General features: G+C 35.7%; 1 protein-coding gene across 3 annotated transcripts in view; it reads left to right on the top strand.

The window, feature by feature from the left end:
• The window catches only part of hhat (hedgehog acyltransferase), a 287,098-nt gene that overhangs the window by 191,885 nt on the left and 78,506 nt on the right, over nucleotides 1-16,707 (top strand). For all 3 annotated transcript variants that reach the window (XM_039738569.1, XM_039738567.1, XM_039738568.1), the window contains one exon: nucleotides 9,946-10,090. In XM_039738569.1, the coding sequence (XP_039594503.1) occupies nucleotides 9,946-10,090 (145 nt within the window). The remainder of the gene's footprint in view (nucleotides 1-9,945; nucleotides 10,091-16,707) is intronic.

Raw genomic sequence — 16,707 nt, 5'->3', positions numbered from 1 at the left:
TAAAGTCAAAACCTGAATATACAAAGTCAGCGTCGGAATTTATAAAGTCATTCCTGATTATATAAAGTCAACATCGGAGTATATAAACTCACTCCTGAATACATAAAGTGAAAGTCAAAATCTATTGATTGAAACGACTCTGAACTGAACTAAGTTAACAAAAACGTATTTAGAAAAATAAATTATAATAACACTGTTCGGTTAATGTTTTGAAAATGATGCATGTGCCCTGCCTAGGATTTGTTTCTGCCTTGCCTGTGGTCGGATTCAACGTGTTGGGAAATGGATGGATATTCCAGCGCTGACTTTGTATATTCCGACGCTGACTTTATATATTGAAATTTTGACTTTATATATTGCAGCGCTTACTTTATAGCCTGTATTCCGACGCTGACTTTATATATTCAAGATTTGACTTTATAGATTCGCAATTGACTTTATATATACAAGTTTTGACTTTATATAGTTAAATGTAGTCATCATTGCATAACTTTTTCTTTACTATAGAAATTTAAAGACTAAATTCAACTTCTATTCCTAACAAAGATATTTCTGGTGACTAAATAGAAGCTACTTATATCCAAATTTGAGCTATTGAGCTGTCGGCTGCCTGCCTGAATAAATCACCCTCTCGCTCTTACTTTTTTTACCGTTCATTTAATCATGGCTAGTGGCGGAAAAATTATAAAATGGAAGGAGGATTACACTGAGTATGCTTTACCAAAACAATTATTGATGGCGAATCGATTATTCATAAAGCTTCAATTGGTGATCTGTTTTTCTGTGTTAACCTCATATTTTTTCATACTTCTTCTCAAACCAAGGGGGTGCAAGGCTAAAATGAATCGGAAAGCGCTGATCAATGTAATCGGTGTACCAGGAAATCATGCATTGATAGAAGTTCCCCTTTGCTTGTGATTAAATGCGTGATTTTTAACACGTTATGGAGCACATGCATCGAAGCTTCTCAGCTGTGCTTGTGCTAAGAAAAGGAACTATTTTAAAAATAACACGATTGTCAATGTAACCTTTTGTAAGTAGTGCCTGGAGGATTCAGTGTGGAGAAACTCTAGACACAGCGTGTGTATTAACTTGTGGATTTTTCTGTGAGTATTTGGTGGCAGCGTCACAAATTCATAACACTGCGTTAGCTGCGGAGTGCAGCTCAGAACGAAATGAGATGAATGGGAGGGGAGATGATGACGTGACTCCCCCATCCGCCTTAACTGTCAATCCCCCACAAACACAGTCTCTTGGAATTTGCATAAGCACAGCCCTTCACCTGCAATTTTAACTTAGTTACAAAGTGATCAAAACTCGTTCATATCCTGCGTCCTCTCATTAAACTTGTATCCCGCATTACCCGTGGGCATGACAAACACCAGCGGCAGCCTGTGTATGAACTTAATTTAAAGTTTAGGTTTACGCCGTGCTTTTTTTTTCCAAAGTAGCAGCACTCATGAATATGGTTGTATGTGTCACTCGCTCGCTTCTTATTGTTTTGCTGCCTTCTGAATTATATAATGCATGTTTTCTTCAGTGCTTTTTGGAGCTCTTCCTGGTTTTCTACGTACTGCGTTGACAGTCAGTTCACGTGATTACGTGGGAGGCGTGATGATGTCACACGAAACTCCGCCCCCCACGGCTTTCAAGCTCAACTCCATTGCAGTATATGTAGAAAAATAGCTTCCAGTTATGACCATTACGCGTAGAATTTCGAAATGAAACCTGCCCAACTTTTGTAAGTAAGCTGTTAGGAATGAGCCTGCCAAATGTCAGCCTTCTACCTACACGGGAAGTTGGAGAATTAGTGATGAGTCAGTGAGTGAGTGAGTCAGTGAGGGCTTTGCCTTTTATTAGTATAGATTTATAAAATTCATTGTTTTTACATAAAAATGCGGTCATTTTACTTACAATGCAAATGTTTTCACCACATAACAAAGCTTGTTAGGCAGTTAATCTTTCCAGAAATTTGCAATTTTGCGTAGGTTGTGATATACTGAGGAGTTAAGAAATGTATTGCGTGACATCAATTTTGATGAGCTGTCTATAGATCGTTTTTGATTAGGAAATTTTTCATATAAAACAAGTTGGTTTTGCACTGTCAGTTTATTAAAAATAAAGAAGAAAACATTCTAACGGTTTCCAAATGTTATGAAATATCTATAAAAATCTTCACTTAGACGCGATTATTTTTTCCCCGACAACATCAGTAATACTTACTTCTTTGGTAAATCAGTCCAGGAACCATGCAGTTCAGCTCAAGCAGAAATGAACAGCATTCAGCCCATGCTGTCTGAGATGGTAAAGATTCTTAGGGGAGAAGATGTTACAAAACAAAAGCTGAAGAACATGGCAGAAAATGAATCAGGACAGTGTTCTGTTATGTAACTGTAATATATGAAAAAAGAACTAGTGTAGCTATAATGAAGGCATAGTTTATTTTATTTGCTATTTGTTTATGGGCAAGTGAATTTAACTGGCGGACAAGTGGATTTTCTAAGTTTACTTGTCCGTTGACAAGTAGAAAAAAATTTGATTTCCACACCCCTGCCAATGCAAACCTTTATTAATAATTTTGTGCACATTAAAATGTTTTTTTGTACAATGTACATTTCTCATGACAGTGGAATAGGTTATTCTTTGCCAGTCTACTGCAGTAATTGCAGTGGAAAATGTGGTTAACTCATGCATGGAAAAAAAAATACAGTTAAATACCGTGAAACTGGTACAGTTTTGAAAAATACCGTGATATAGAATTTTGGTCATACTGCCCAGCACTAGTTTACATCAGTCTTCGTAGCAGAGTCTTGTACTGCTTTTGGGCATGAATTTAATAAAGGGTCTGCAATTATGCTTTAATAGCAATGCTGTTGTACCATGTGTTATCACAAGTTCTGTTCCAGCGCTACACCTTTCTACAGTTTCAAAACCTTCTGTTATCCCAGGATGTGCAATAGTCTTCGAGCCAGAGCTAAAGTTCTAGAGTCTGTCACTCCAGCACTGCTCCTTCTTCAAGCAGGGATTAATTAAAGAGCTATGCCTCTACTTGGGTCTTGACTGTTGTGGTTGTCCAAAAACCTGTGATAATCATGTATTTCTTAACTTGTGAGAAACTAATGAAGCTGTCATTGTAGACAGCTATCCTATTCCACACATGGACGAAATGCTATCATTGCTGGGGGAACCAGCAGTTTTCTCCACAATCAATCTAGAAACTGTATTCTTTCGACTTTTGCTTCATGAAGATATCTGTGATCTGGCCGCCTTTATTACTCATGAAGCGTTCTTCAAATTCTGCCAGATTGCATAGGGTTTAGCATCTGCTCTCTCAGATTTTCAAAAGATGCGTAGTATAATTCTACAGTGGTTGCCACATGTTGCTACTTGGTTGATATCATTTTGTGGCAATGAACACAAGCTAATTGTGATTGTAAATTTCAAGCAATTCTTAAATGCATGAAAGATGCAGTATTACAGCTGAATGAATTAAAATGGCATTTCAATTGGTCTAGTCAGCACTTCTTGAGTTATAAAGTTTTATCACAAGGCACACTGTATGATTAGGAACATTGTACTGCTCTCCTGTGTGCTCCAGCTTCAACTGACATTTCCAAGTTGTGTTCATTCCTTGGATTTGCCTCTTGGTATAATACGTTTATTCCAAACTTTACCACTATTGCGGTACATTACAGGGCTGCCTCTGCCAAGATATTCAGTTCTCTTGGTCTGAAGAGGAGCAGAACAGTTTTATGACAAGGAAAGAGTTGCTGACTGACAGTCCTTTATTCAATCCTGACTTACCTAGTTTGCTTTACAATGGGGCATCTGATTGGGTCTTAACTGTCCTTGTTCTAGACCTCTCTGACTGTAAAGAATGCACAATTGCCTTTGCATCCATAACTCTTGCTGCTGCTGAAAAGAAATTCTACAGCTGAAAAATAGGCCTTTGGATATGTGTGGACTGTTGATAAATGAAGGACTTACTAGTGGAGTCATAAATTTACTCTCCTCACTGATCAACAGGTGTTGACCACTCCTAAGTCCTTCAAAGGATCTGATCATACAGGCATTTGGATCACACTCTGGGCTTGTACTTTACCTATATTGTTGCTTATCATCTTAGATCACAGAATTTCATTACTGACTGCCTCCCTAGTTTGACCTTGCTTTCTGCTTATGAGGACACTTATGATACTGATGAGTGTCATAAATGACAATGTTGTCTCCTGCTTTAACTGTCCTTAGGTTAGTTTTCATCTGCCTCTGCATCTTGCCGTGAATTCACTGTCCAGTAAAGTCAGATTTGGGTTGACCTTCTTCTCTTAATACATCTGACAAACTTATGAACCCATATTTCCGATTACAAGATGATTTTATTGTACAACATGGATAGGTCTTCTGTGGTGCTTGTTTCATTGTCCCAGTCTCCTTAATTGAACTTGCTCCTGAAGGTCATCAAGGCATTGTGAGAACTTCTGCGAGTGCTCGTCTTTACGCACTGTTACTCACAAAGCTAGGGTCAAATTCTGATCATAGTTTTGACTCTTTTAAGAACAACGCATTTGATGAAAGACTTGATGCCATGTTTGAGTTTTAAGTGCTACTTTTATTTTAACTTGTGTGAGAAATTGTTTAGGTGCAAGAGATTAAACGTTCTTAAAAGGGGAAACTATATTTACTTGTGCAGTGCTACTAGATATGACATCTAAAATTGGTGCAATGATAGCTGACAGTTTGGGGCTTAATGGATTTCATGGTTGTACATCATAAAATGCTTTGATTATGTATCATAAAAAACCCTACTCTTCAACCATTTGTAGTTCCTTTTTTATGTAAGCAGAGTAATAGCCGTTTTTTTTTTTTAGGTATGTAATTAAATAGTGATAATGTCAAATACACCTTAGCACATATGGGGTAAAGATATATTGAATGTAATACATCAAGTTGGCAATAGAAAAGGCTGTGTCTTGATGTAATAGAAAGAGAGTGAAAAAATGTGGCAGTAGAAGTGTTCATGTTAACAACTGTTTGGTTACTCTCATTGAATGAAATCTTTGACTATTTGGACACAGTGGCTTTAATTTATTCTCCAGACTACTTAACAAACTGACATCAAGGTACTTATCTGTTTGGCAGGACTATATGACTGTTGTGACTACTACTTTTCCTCTGCAATTTTTGCTTTTTCTGGGTGATATACGTATATATTTAGAAATGTATTTACTATTATAGACTATTTATTTTTTTTTGTAAAAAATCAGCAAAGTAAATTTGCTGATCTTAGGATGAAATTGGGAAAGTTCATCAAGTGTAGGTTGTTTTAGGTATGAGCTGCAGCATGTTATGGTGTGGGTTTTGGTAGGTGAGTAAAAGACTGACTTTTCAAATCACAGACCTCCACTCTGTATAGCATAGCAGCTTATCCACATGATTATGTGAATATTATGCAGCCTAATGATGCTCTTTATTCATGTCCTGAAATATGGAACATGATCTTAGATGAGATGAAATTAAGTTTTTTTTATTGATCTTTGACCAAAGCCAAGTATTTGTTAGGAATGGTCCACAAGAACAATAAAATCAAATCCTTTTGTCTATTCCTCCCAATCATGCCCCTCAAGATATCACAATTATTTCTCATGTTAGGGTTGAAGTCTCCAAAACTACAGAGTCGGTAAATGTGACCTTTCTAGCAAGAAAAGCACTCCTTTAATATGAGTAAAATACTATGAATAATTGTTAGGCGAATATACACAAATAATAAATTTTTTTCTCCTTGCAACTCAAAATCTCCTTGAGGTGATCCTTTTTTGCCCCAGGACTTGCTCAGACTCTTTGTGCCCATCTGGAAGCTTTTACGTATATCCACACTCACCTGGTGTTATGATTTGGTTTTGTTTTACATTTTTTTTTTTTTATTACATTTTACATTTTTTCGGTGTTGTTTTCTACCCATTTGGGGGTTTGAAGTATGCAGAATGTGATTTTGACATTTATTTTTCTAAATTAGTTACATATTTTGTTTTTCCACAATTTTATGACTTAATAAGGGTGTACAGTTTTGTAGGCCATGGCATTTAACATCATAGTCAAATTGATATAAACATCAATGCTTGGCTGCGGTGGGCTGGCGCCCTGCCCGGAGTTTGTTCCGTTGCTTGCGCCCTGTGTTGGCTGGGATTGGCTCCAGCAGACCCCCATGACCCTGTAGTTAGGATATAGCAGGTTGGATGATGGATGGATCAATGGTTGGTATTTTCTAGTTATCTGAGGTTATGGGTGGAAACGTCTATCTTTCACAATGTATGTTTCTGGCAATATACTTAATTGCTTTGAATTCTTCGACTTTGAGTTTTTAATTTTACATTAGGCTTGACAAAAGATTGGACTAACTAATATTTTATTTCCTGGTCCATTCTCAGTTTAGAGAAAAAAAACAACAAATTTTCCTGTTACAGAATCTCCTGTCTAGAGTGTGACAATGACCAGAAAACCAAACATTCTGATTACAGGTCAAATGCTTTGAATAAAGAAGAGGCTGACAGTATCTAGCTGTTATTTATCCACTTCCCACAAGTGCCACTTCCTTTTCCTACCAATGTAGTGACTTTCCACATCCCAAGAGCCAGTTTCTGTTTACAAGTCTGAGTAAATCTGTGTATCCACTTCATTGGTGTCAAATGTCATCAAAGCTGACACCCGCCTGTTTGTCTTAAAGGTAATGAAATCACAGAATGGCTCCACAAATCCTCTTAAAGCTAGGCCCAAACTTACTCTATATTGTCATTAGGCCTGATCTGGAAAAAGTAGGTCCTGATATCTATTTTCCATTGATTTACATTAATTTAATCATATACAGTACTAGCATATTTTAAATTGTCATTCTCCTCAGGCTCCCATATTATAGACCAGATTACCACATGGCTCAAACTATTGATCAACTAGAATAATGTAATAGTTCTGATTGGTCAAGTAAAAAGAATGATAAATGCATTTTAAGCCAATAATAAATTATGTTAAATTAGGTTAAGTTATAAAAATAATGTAACATAAAAATATTTTGTAAGTGAAGTCAAAGTCATTAATGGGTGATGTTTGAAATATGTGGATTAAAATTTTGTTTTTCAAGTGTTTTTTTTGTTTCTGGTTTGTTCTGCTGAGTGTAATAACACATATTTAGAATTACACTAATTTACTGATTGGCTAATTTTCATTTTTAGTGTGTTGTTTTCTGATTTAAGCATACTTTTCTTCATTAAAGCTTTTTTGTTTGCTGAATGCCTTCCATTGTTGCAGCCTCATCCAAATTAATAACAAGTGTACTATTTTCTGTGGTATCTGAGGTTAAAAAATGTTTGCACAAACTGTTGCCTTAATTACTTTGAATTGATTACTTCATTGTACTATATAAACTGTATTGGGACTACAGGAAAAAAAAAAAAAGCTATAAATAGAAACATTAGCGTCATTAAAGACATAAAGCAGTTTCTTCTCACATGAATATCAAAAGTTTTTTATTTTTAGTAGGAGAAAACTTGAATTCGAAAGGGCAGTTGCTGTCATCGCCATGCTCCATTTTCAAAACATTATGTACTTTATTGGAATTTGCTCCAGCTAAGTTCAGCGGTAGATTCCATAGTCTTCAAAATGTTAGAAATGTCAGAATCAGGCAGTTCTAATTCTGCATTTTTGAAGACAGAGCAAGAGATGTTCACTGGGAATTTGGTTATAATGTCCAAAAACTGGTACCTCTCATAATCCACACCTTGCTAACAGTTTATTAGCAGAAATTTGTTTTTTAAATGAATATTGGCCTTAAGGGCATACACATTTTGAAGTAAATTAGTTAAATTCAAACTGAGTAAAAAAAGCATATTTTATAAAATGTAAGAGTTATTTTGTTATATATAAAAGCATTTTTGATTTGCAGGTGTAAAACATTAACATTGGACTTAATACTTTGTCTCAGAGTAAATTATATATCATTTTGCTAATATACACACTATTCTCATAAGCAACCATTATAATTTATACAGTTATAAATAAATTTGTACAAAGACCAAAAATAGAAGTAGGTTAGACCAAAGTAAAGGGTTAAGGTCTCCTCTAGTGGTGTGCTAGCCATTAAATTCAGCATTGAACAGGTGTGTTTTTAGACATGGTACAGCTATTTTCTGAAATGTAATTTCTCCTTTTTATTAAGTTAACTTTTTTATGAGTTTTATTGACATTTCTCTAACCTTAGCCTTTTATATCTGATTTATAACCTTGTGTTATGCACTTTATTTTACATTGTCAAGTGTTTTCACTGAGAGGTGGGTGGCTATCAAGCTGTTCACACTTACTGTCTGCCTGCTCTGTTTGAGTGTCATTTTTTTAATATAGTTGATTAGTTTTTCAGTTAACTGTTAGCTGGCTGTTCTTTGAACAGGGTGAGCCAAAATGAAGTGCCATGTTTCTCAAGATGATTGTGTGAGATAGAAGCAGCTGGGTGGCTTGGGGTGGGGGTCCTTTGATATGTGATTCCTTGAAGTTTTCAGCCAGCAACATGCCTTGGTCTGGTGTGCACCATGCTTTAGCTATCAATGCGTTTTTCAAAAATAACGAACCCATCATTACTACATACCATGCCATCCGAACGCACTTCAGCTTTCCTCCTAACGATGACATCCCAAATCAGAAAACAATTCTTCAGTGGGTGGCTAAATGTAGACAGACGGGTACAACATTGAACAGAAAATCTCCAGGCCATCTTAGGACTGTAAATGCCTGAAAAAATCCAAACTGTAAGGGCATCAATTTTGCAGTCTCCTAGACATTCAGCGCACAAACATGCTTCTTCATTAAGCATTTTCAACACGTCTTTAAGAAGGATTTGGCATAAGGACCTTAATTCCCATCCATACAAAATGATGGTAGTGCAGGGACTCCCTAAGAAAGACTGGGAGAGCTGTAAAGTTGTATGCAAACATTCTGCAAATTGTTCATTGAGATGCCATTGTCATGTGCAGAGATGAGGCACATTTCCATTTGAATTGTTGCGTAAATAAGCAAAACATTCGCTATTGAGCAGAAACCAACCCTCTTGAACTTCATCAGAGACCCTGGCACAGTGAGCGTGTTACAGTTTGGTGCGCCATTGCAGAATTTGACATTTGTAGACCCTTACTTTTTTGAGAATGGGGGAGCAACAGTCACCATCACTTTAGAATGTTTCATTGAAATGCTAGAGAACTTTTTTCAGCCCCAACTGGAAGAAGTGAATGTGGTGAATGCCTGGTTTCAACAGGATGGAGCAGCAGCTTATACGGTGCATTAGATTCATGCAAGTTTTGCAGAAGATGTTTCCAGTGAAGCTGATCTCTCTGTGCAGCGATGTTGGGTGTCCTTCAGGTTCGCCTGATTTTCGCTCTGTGTGATTTCTTCTTGTGGAACTATCTCAGATTGAAGGTATACACACACCGACCTCAAAACCTCGAAGTCCTCAAGGACGCTATTCCCCTTGAAATGGCTCAACAAGTCATGTGAGCGTTCAGAAATCGTCTCGGAGTGTATCGCTAATGACGGCCACCACCTTGAAGACATCATTTTTAAAATGGTGAAAAAAATTATTTTGTACACCCCTTCTTGCGTAATAATGAAATATATTTTTTATTGTAGCATTTTCATAAAATAAATGTTTAAAATGTAGTACTTTTTAGCTCACCCTGTATTATACTGTAGTAGTACAGTATATTGAAGCACACTTTACCCTTTTTGTTTCTTAGCATACAGTTGGGGCACAATTAAAATGGTGAATAATCATTATTATGTTTTAATTTAACTATATAAATTATGCACTAAATATAATGTTGCAAGTCAAGAAAATTGTACAGTTACCAAAATATATAATTTTAAATTTAAAATGTAACACAACCAAAATTCATTACTCTCTATTTGCAGGAAAATATATTATCCTATGAAATGACTCGAAGGGCTTTTGGTATCCTATCAGCTATTTCTACAGCTATGTTGATACTGTCCAATTTGGTATTTCTTGGAGGAAACCATGTGGGAAAGATCTACTGGCAGAGGATATTTATTCAAGGTAACAGGTGTTATTTTTCATCAATTTCCTACAGAGATTTCATTAATCAGGCAATAATAAATGCATGGAATGTTAAAATATCAAAGCATCTACTGATACTAAATTTTAGAGTCATCATGAATGCACGGTATTTATAATTGCACATTTATAACAAAAAAGGATAAATTTATATTAAGTTGCTTCACACTCCAAGGTGACATACTACATGTAACAATTTATAGGGTCATTATTGTCACAAGGACTAAACACGTGATGCATTATATTTTTAATATGTTTTCAGAAATGTACAGAATGAGGTGGCATCAGTGGCTCAAGCCTCTGCCCCTATCCCCTAATTGACTCAACTGCCCTTCTTTGCTTGTAGAAAAAACGTTCAGCCATTTTTTTTCTGTCACGTGAGACCTCTTAATATTTTGCATGAGTCTCTAATTAAGACCTAAATGATTCCGTCTAAACACAAGTACTTGTTTCCTGGTTGTTTTAAAAATTGAAAGAAAAAGCAGCATTAAGCAACATAGGTCACTACACCTGTTGTATTACAAAATGTTTAACAGTCGCACTGAGATAATACACAAATTTCTCACAAGCAGTGTGCTAAAGTAGCATAATAAACAGGTATCAGAATGAGCACTTTGTGTTTAAGTAAGACTATTTCCATTCAACAGTTTAAATATGCAAACCAATGAACTTGCCATATATGTTAGCTACGCTGGATGAGATCTGCAAAAGCATTGGGTTTTGGGCCAGGTTCACGTGGATTTTTCACATTCATCTTTAGAATCGGTTCAGGTTTGGGTTTGTTTTATAATAAGTAAAAATGAATTGTGCTTATTTTTATTTTATTTTTTTTATTTATTTTTATCAGAAGAAATTTGTATCGCATTTTGTATGGTCATTCTCTTTCTTTTGCTGATATATGCGTAACAGAAAAAGGTACTGGATCATAAAAATTTTACTTTTCCTTGCAGAAAGTCTAGAGCATAAGAGAGAACAGTAATACACATAAACAAATGGTAGCAGATGATAATTTCCTGTGGCTTCCTGAATGTTTGTCCCACAACAGAAACTTTTTTGGGGAAAAACAAATCTTTGAAATTGTATTGCTTTTAAGATGAGGCAAAATTGCAGTTGGCATTGCATTTAATTAGATGGTAATTCTTTCATTTGTTCTTTCTTCTTGTTAAGTTGTATTTTCTTACAAAAATAAAGTATATCCTCAGTAAAGAGGGTGTAATATTTGTTCTGTTAATTAAACGTAATCAGCAATTATGAACAACCATTTTTTGCTAAGGTTATGAATATTATAAAGACTGTAAAATTATATTCAAACTTCCTTAAAAAGTATAGGAGTGTGACAGTTTGGGTTGGCTTCACACTACCCGTTCCTTCCAGGATCCTCTTGAACCTGGATGGTCGATAGACTTGAAACTGAAATGAGCCAGATTAATGAACACACAGGCAGCAGCAAAGGGTAGGTGCAAACAGTGATCAGTGCTTTTATTTAAAACAATTAAAACAAAGTGTCCAAAACAGTGCAGTGCACCAAATGATAAAGCCAATAAATAAATAATCCATAAAAATTAATGGATTATAATCCATAAATAATTATTCCATTAAAACAAGGTTAAAATCCGTGTAGGAAACTACACCAGGGCTCGGGATTTTAAAGGATATTCCTTTAAGACAGACGTCTCCCCGGCTTACCGTATTTGGGTCTCGCAGCACAGAGAAACATCAACTGACAGGTTCAGAAAACTACCTGATCCATGTGTGTCCCTGCCGCCCATCCAATGGCATTCCATGGGGTGCTGCCGAGCTTCCATTACTTCGAGTTCTGCTGCCATCTCTGATTACTATTGCTCCCTGGCTGCTCAGCAGAAACAACCTTCATGATTTGTGTCCAGGGTACTCTTACCGTAATAAATTCTACTCTGTTAACTGCTCCTTCTCCCCTTTTTATCCAGTGCCAACCAGAAATCCTCTGTATGTGCGTACTGTGTCATTATTTTACCCATTTTAAGGTGCGTTTGCACATAATGTGAAAAGTACCTACTATCCTCATCATGTCTGTCTGGTTGTATGTCACTCCAGATAAAATAACTTGGTTCCCACTTGATTGATCCTGTTTCAATTTGGCACACTTATTCTTCAAAAAAATTTGTCAAGAAAGTTCAGCTTTTATGAGGTTACCTCAAGTAAAGTGCACTGTACATGAAGTCTTTTGACATAACTCCTATTGAAAGACTTCGGTGACTTTTCAGACTCTTCAGTATTAAAACTGGGAGGATTAGTTTACTGTTTCTGATCTTGCTTAAGAGATGCTAATTTGTCTTATACCTTTTGTAGATTTGTGCCTTTTACTTGCCTGATAACTGATTCAAACAGGGAAACAGGGAATTGCTGGCAGAGGTTTGTGCACTGCTGTAGGACAAAGTGTGCATTGCTCATTCTTGTAGGTTTTTACTGGCACACAAAGCCTCGGACAATGTGGGCACTGCGCATTGTGCTGGCCTTCTAGTGGCACACAAAGACTATTAAGACAGCACATTTAACAGGGATGCAGAAATTTAGCTGCACCCCCCACTTGCATTTCAGAGTAAGAGACTGAATTACAGCTCACACCAGAATCGGCACAGTACTTCATCTGATAATAAATGTGTAAACTGGAGCTTAGCTGACATCTTTGCAGGGGCTACTTCAGACAAAGGGCACCAAATGAACATTTATCATAGGCTTGTGTGTGCAAACTGAACCTGCCTGGATGAGATGGATAAAATAACACTCCTACGAGCAGGCACAGGCTGAGTTATTGGAAGTGACCTTGATCCAATCGCCAGAGGTTACACCTTCCTTCAAAATTAGCTATGCTCATCTCTTACCTCACTCTCTGAAATCTAAAAGCTGTTGAGTTGCTGTCTTTTTTGGGGGCTGAAAGGTAACAATCTCTTAACTTTGTGAACCTGAAAGCCAAGCTCCAGTTTGCCACGCCTGCTGCACTCTGCCAAGCTCTGTCCCAGTGACTGAGCCCAGTCTGAGAAAACTAAGTCACAGCCATTATTTCAAGAATGGAACTTCAGCATCTTCAATCTTGTGGCACAAAGAGTAATGTTTTTTCCTGTGAAATTGCAGAGGGAACAGCAAAGAGCCCAACAATCATCTGAGAAAACCATAGTACACCATAAATAAATGACCACATGGCAAAGAGCAGGGACACACTCTTAACACAAGAAATGTCCCCCATTTGAACCCAGAACAACAACAAAAAACAACTACACACAACATCGGACATCCTTAAAGATTTGGTGTAAAACTGTTTATCTGTGCAAAGACAAATTAGAATAGCCAGCTTCTTCTGTGTTATATGTCTGTCCGTCTTGTCTGTTTTGTGTCCTGTCTTCTGTTTTGATATAATGTATATGCAGTTATCATATTTCTGTAATCCTTGTCTTTTCAATAATTTGATTATTCTGTTTCTTAAAACAAGTGTGCTTTAGTTGCCTTGATGTAAGTTTAACTGCTGGGGACCACCTCCTACAGAGAAAAGTAAGGTAAATAAAATGGTAGCCTAAGCGAATTATTTAATGAATTACTGGCTTTGCCAAAGGCAAAACTGATAATTAACAGAGTTAAAATTCTCTTCACTTCCAACACTGATTCAGATTGTGTCTGTGTTAATCTCCGTCCCAGCAGCTCACTTTCCGTCCTCCTTAAAATCATAGTGGGTAAGTTACAAGATGTTTGTACTGATAAAGTAAGAAATTCTAGAAACTTAGGAAGAAATGAATGAAAAGGCAGCAAGTTTCCAGTTGCATTTCAGTGATATGTTATGCATACAGTGAATAAAAGTGTACTCAGGATATCCGTTGCACTAACAATAACCTCATAAATGTATCCTCTACAGATGAAAATTATTCAGTATTTCTGTGACATTGTAATTTATTGGCACAGTGACCAACTATCTTTCATGGGTGGTTGCTGCCAGCAGTTTTACCTTTAAATTTCAGTAGAGATTTTAATTCTCCTTTATGTACTTCTTTCAAAAATGTTATTTTTAAGAAATTTCAAATCCAGTTAACTATAAACCTTTCACAATCAGTTTTTTTTTTTTTTGTTTGTTTTTTTTTTATCACTTGAGTTGAACTCTACTGTCTTTGAAAGCTGTTTAGCACCCTCAAGCCTATTTGGGCTTCATTTTCAACTGTGTGATATTGTAAAGTGCTGTTCAAAAATATGAACTTTATTTACTTTAATTACAAATGTAATTACATTCTATTATCCCTGCTATTTTCGGATATAACTCACAGTAACAAAAAATGTATTTAATAAATATGATAACATTTTAAAGAAATCATTAGAAAATTTTTAAATGCTCCAACTTTCAAAACAGTTAACTAAATTTCTAAATACACTTAAATATAAAACCAAGCATTCATTTTCTTATTTGTTGTTTATTTTATTACATGTTGTCATTTTTTCTGTGTCAATTTTGGTCTTCCTCATATATGGATGAATTAAAGGTTCATTGTGTTTGTGAAAAGCATGTTTAAAGTATTAGGGGACTTGGTTTGGATTACAGTTTTGGCTTTGGGTTAAACTGAAAAAATCCAATCTGTATTCAATGTTACATCTAGTTCTGAAAACTTTAATTCTTAGATATGCTTGGTTGGGAAAAATGCATTGAGAAACTCCTATACATTGAGTTGTAGACTCATTTTCTTTCTAGTTGTAGAAGAAATGTAAGATAATTGACCACGTTTAAAAATTAAGCATGTGTATAGAGTGTGTGGATGTGTGGGTGGGGAAGGTGAGGGTGTTGATGCCACTAAGAGAAATGCAAGTGTAGCTAGATGATGTGAGGAATTATTGTAGATGACAGAATGGGGTTTTGACAGATTTTGACTTTAAGAAATGTGGAAAAAGCAAACCTTGTGTTTAGATAAGGATCCATTGTCATGCTGTAGAATTTGTTCCTCTCTTGTTTCAAGCCTCTAGTCTTCAGTGTCCTGTGAAGAATATGATGACACCAGGTGATACTATTTATCCTGATGTAATCATAGTGATAAAGAATGAATGTCATAAAACATCTATCTCTTTTAGTAGCTTTCTTATGTGATAGATATTCTTCTGAATTTTGTTTTTCTCCTTTTGATTGCTATTTTGAGTTGGTCTGCGTGGTGTTGTCTATTTAATTACATCTGTTAGTATATCCTGTATAACAGAGGTTTGCTCACTTGCTGGTATAAGCACTTAATTTTGGGGAATTAGATAATCGCGTAAGGCTCCTCTTCACACCAAGAATTATTTATAATGGTGAAGAGGACAGCTTTTCAGTGAGCATACTTCCAGCCTAATGTCAACCAGGTCGTCTTTGCAGTGAAATTTGGTAAGGTGCTTTTGTTAATCCATTTATTAATTGCCCTCTGGTTTCATATTCATTATGCACTGAAATACAGATATACTATAGAATTCTTTTGTAAAATCTATTTTGAGAAAGACACACAAAAACATAATGGGACTGTCATGATTATTCAGAAACCATTAACAAGGAAAATTACCTTCTGTCATATAGTTTCTGTCTTTTGAATGGATGTTGGCTTTCAATATTTTTAAATAAGTTCAACTTACTTTTAATTGGAACAAATTAACTATTTTTCTTGCATTTGATTTAAAAGTCATACATTCTTGATCTTTAAAATAATTCAGTGGTCCATTAGTTGTTTAAGTATTAACGTTGCAGTAAATTCCATTTTTTCACCAGTACTCTTCTGTTGTGGTTTTATCACAGCTCTTTTCTTTCTTGCATTGTTTAATATAAGGATTTGTTTTAGAAAATATATTTAACATGTCAGATAAATATACTGTGTTTTTAGTGCTTTACAGAGTAAGAAGCTGTTAAAAAAGACTTTTTTGCATCATACCTTTGATTCCACACAGCTGCTGTCTGATGTAGTAATCCTTTTGTGCTTTGTGATATGTTAATGAACGATGAAGCGACTTAATTCTTTATCATGTAAAACCAGACAGGAATTGTCGCATTGTAGGAAAACATACAAAAGGAACAAGTAAATCAGTGGAAATGGTCATCACTGTCTTTTTTGAGAATTGTGTGAAGTATATCAGGCATTTTTTGATTAGCCTGGGTTTTCTTTTTGATATTACGTGTGGTGTTAATAAAACAGAACAAATTACATTTTAAACTCTTAACAATTTTTTTTTTCCCTCCAATTGCTGTCATCTCTGAAAAAGCAGTTATGTTTGACTGTAATTTATTTCTAAAGATGTATGCACCTTTTCACTGTAACAGTGAAAATGCTTTCTGGTTTGTGGGTTTAACTACTTTGCTTTTTTAGTTTGAGGAATAGTGGATCTTTCCCTTAAGTCTTAGATATGTGGATGAAAACACAATTAGAACTTAGAAATAGATAATCTAGTGTGGAACAGCACAATGTTACACAGTATTTAGCAATGCTACCTCACAGCTCTTTGGATATAAGTTTGATTTTTGACCCGGTCACTGTATGTATAAGATTTGCATTTTTTCCCATATTGCTTGCACATTCCATTGAGATGCATTTTAGATTAACTGGCGATTCTAAATTAACCTGTAGTGAGTGAGT

The sequence above is a fragment of the Polypterus senegalus genome, chromosome 16, assembly GCF_016835505.1.
Source record: "Polypterus senegalus isolate Bchr_013 chromosome 16, ASM1683550v1, whole genome shotgun sequence".
NCBI lineage: Eukaryota > Metazoa > Chordata > Cladistia > Polypteriformes > Polypteridae > Polypterus > Polypterus senegalus.
This window is presented reverse-complemented; position numbering and strand designations above follow the sequence as displayed.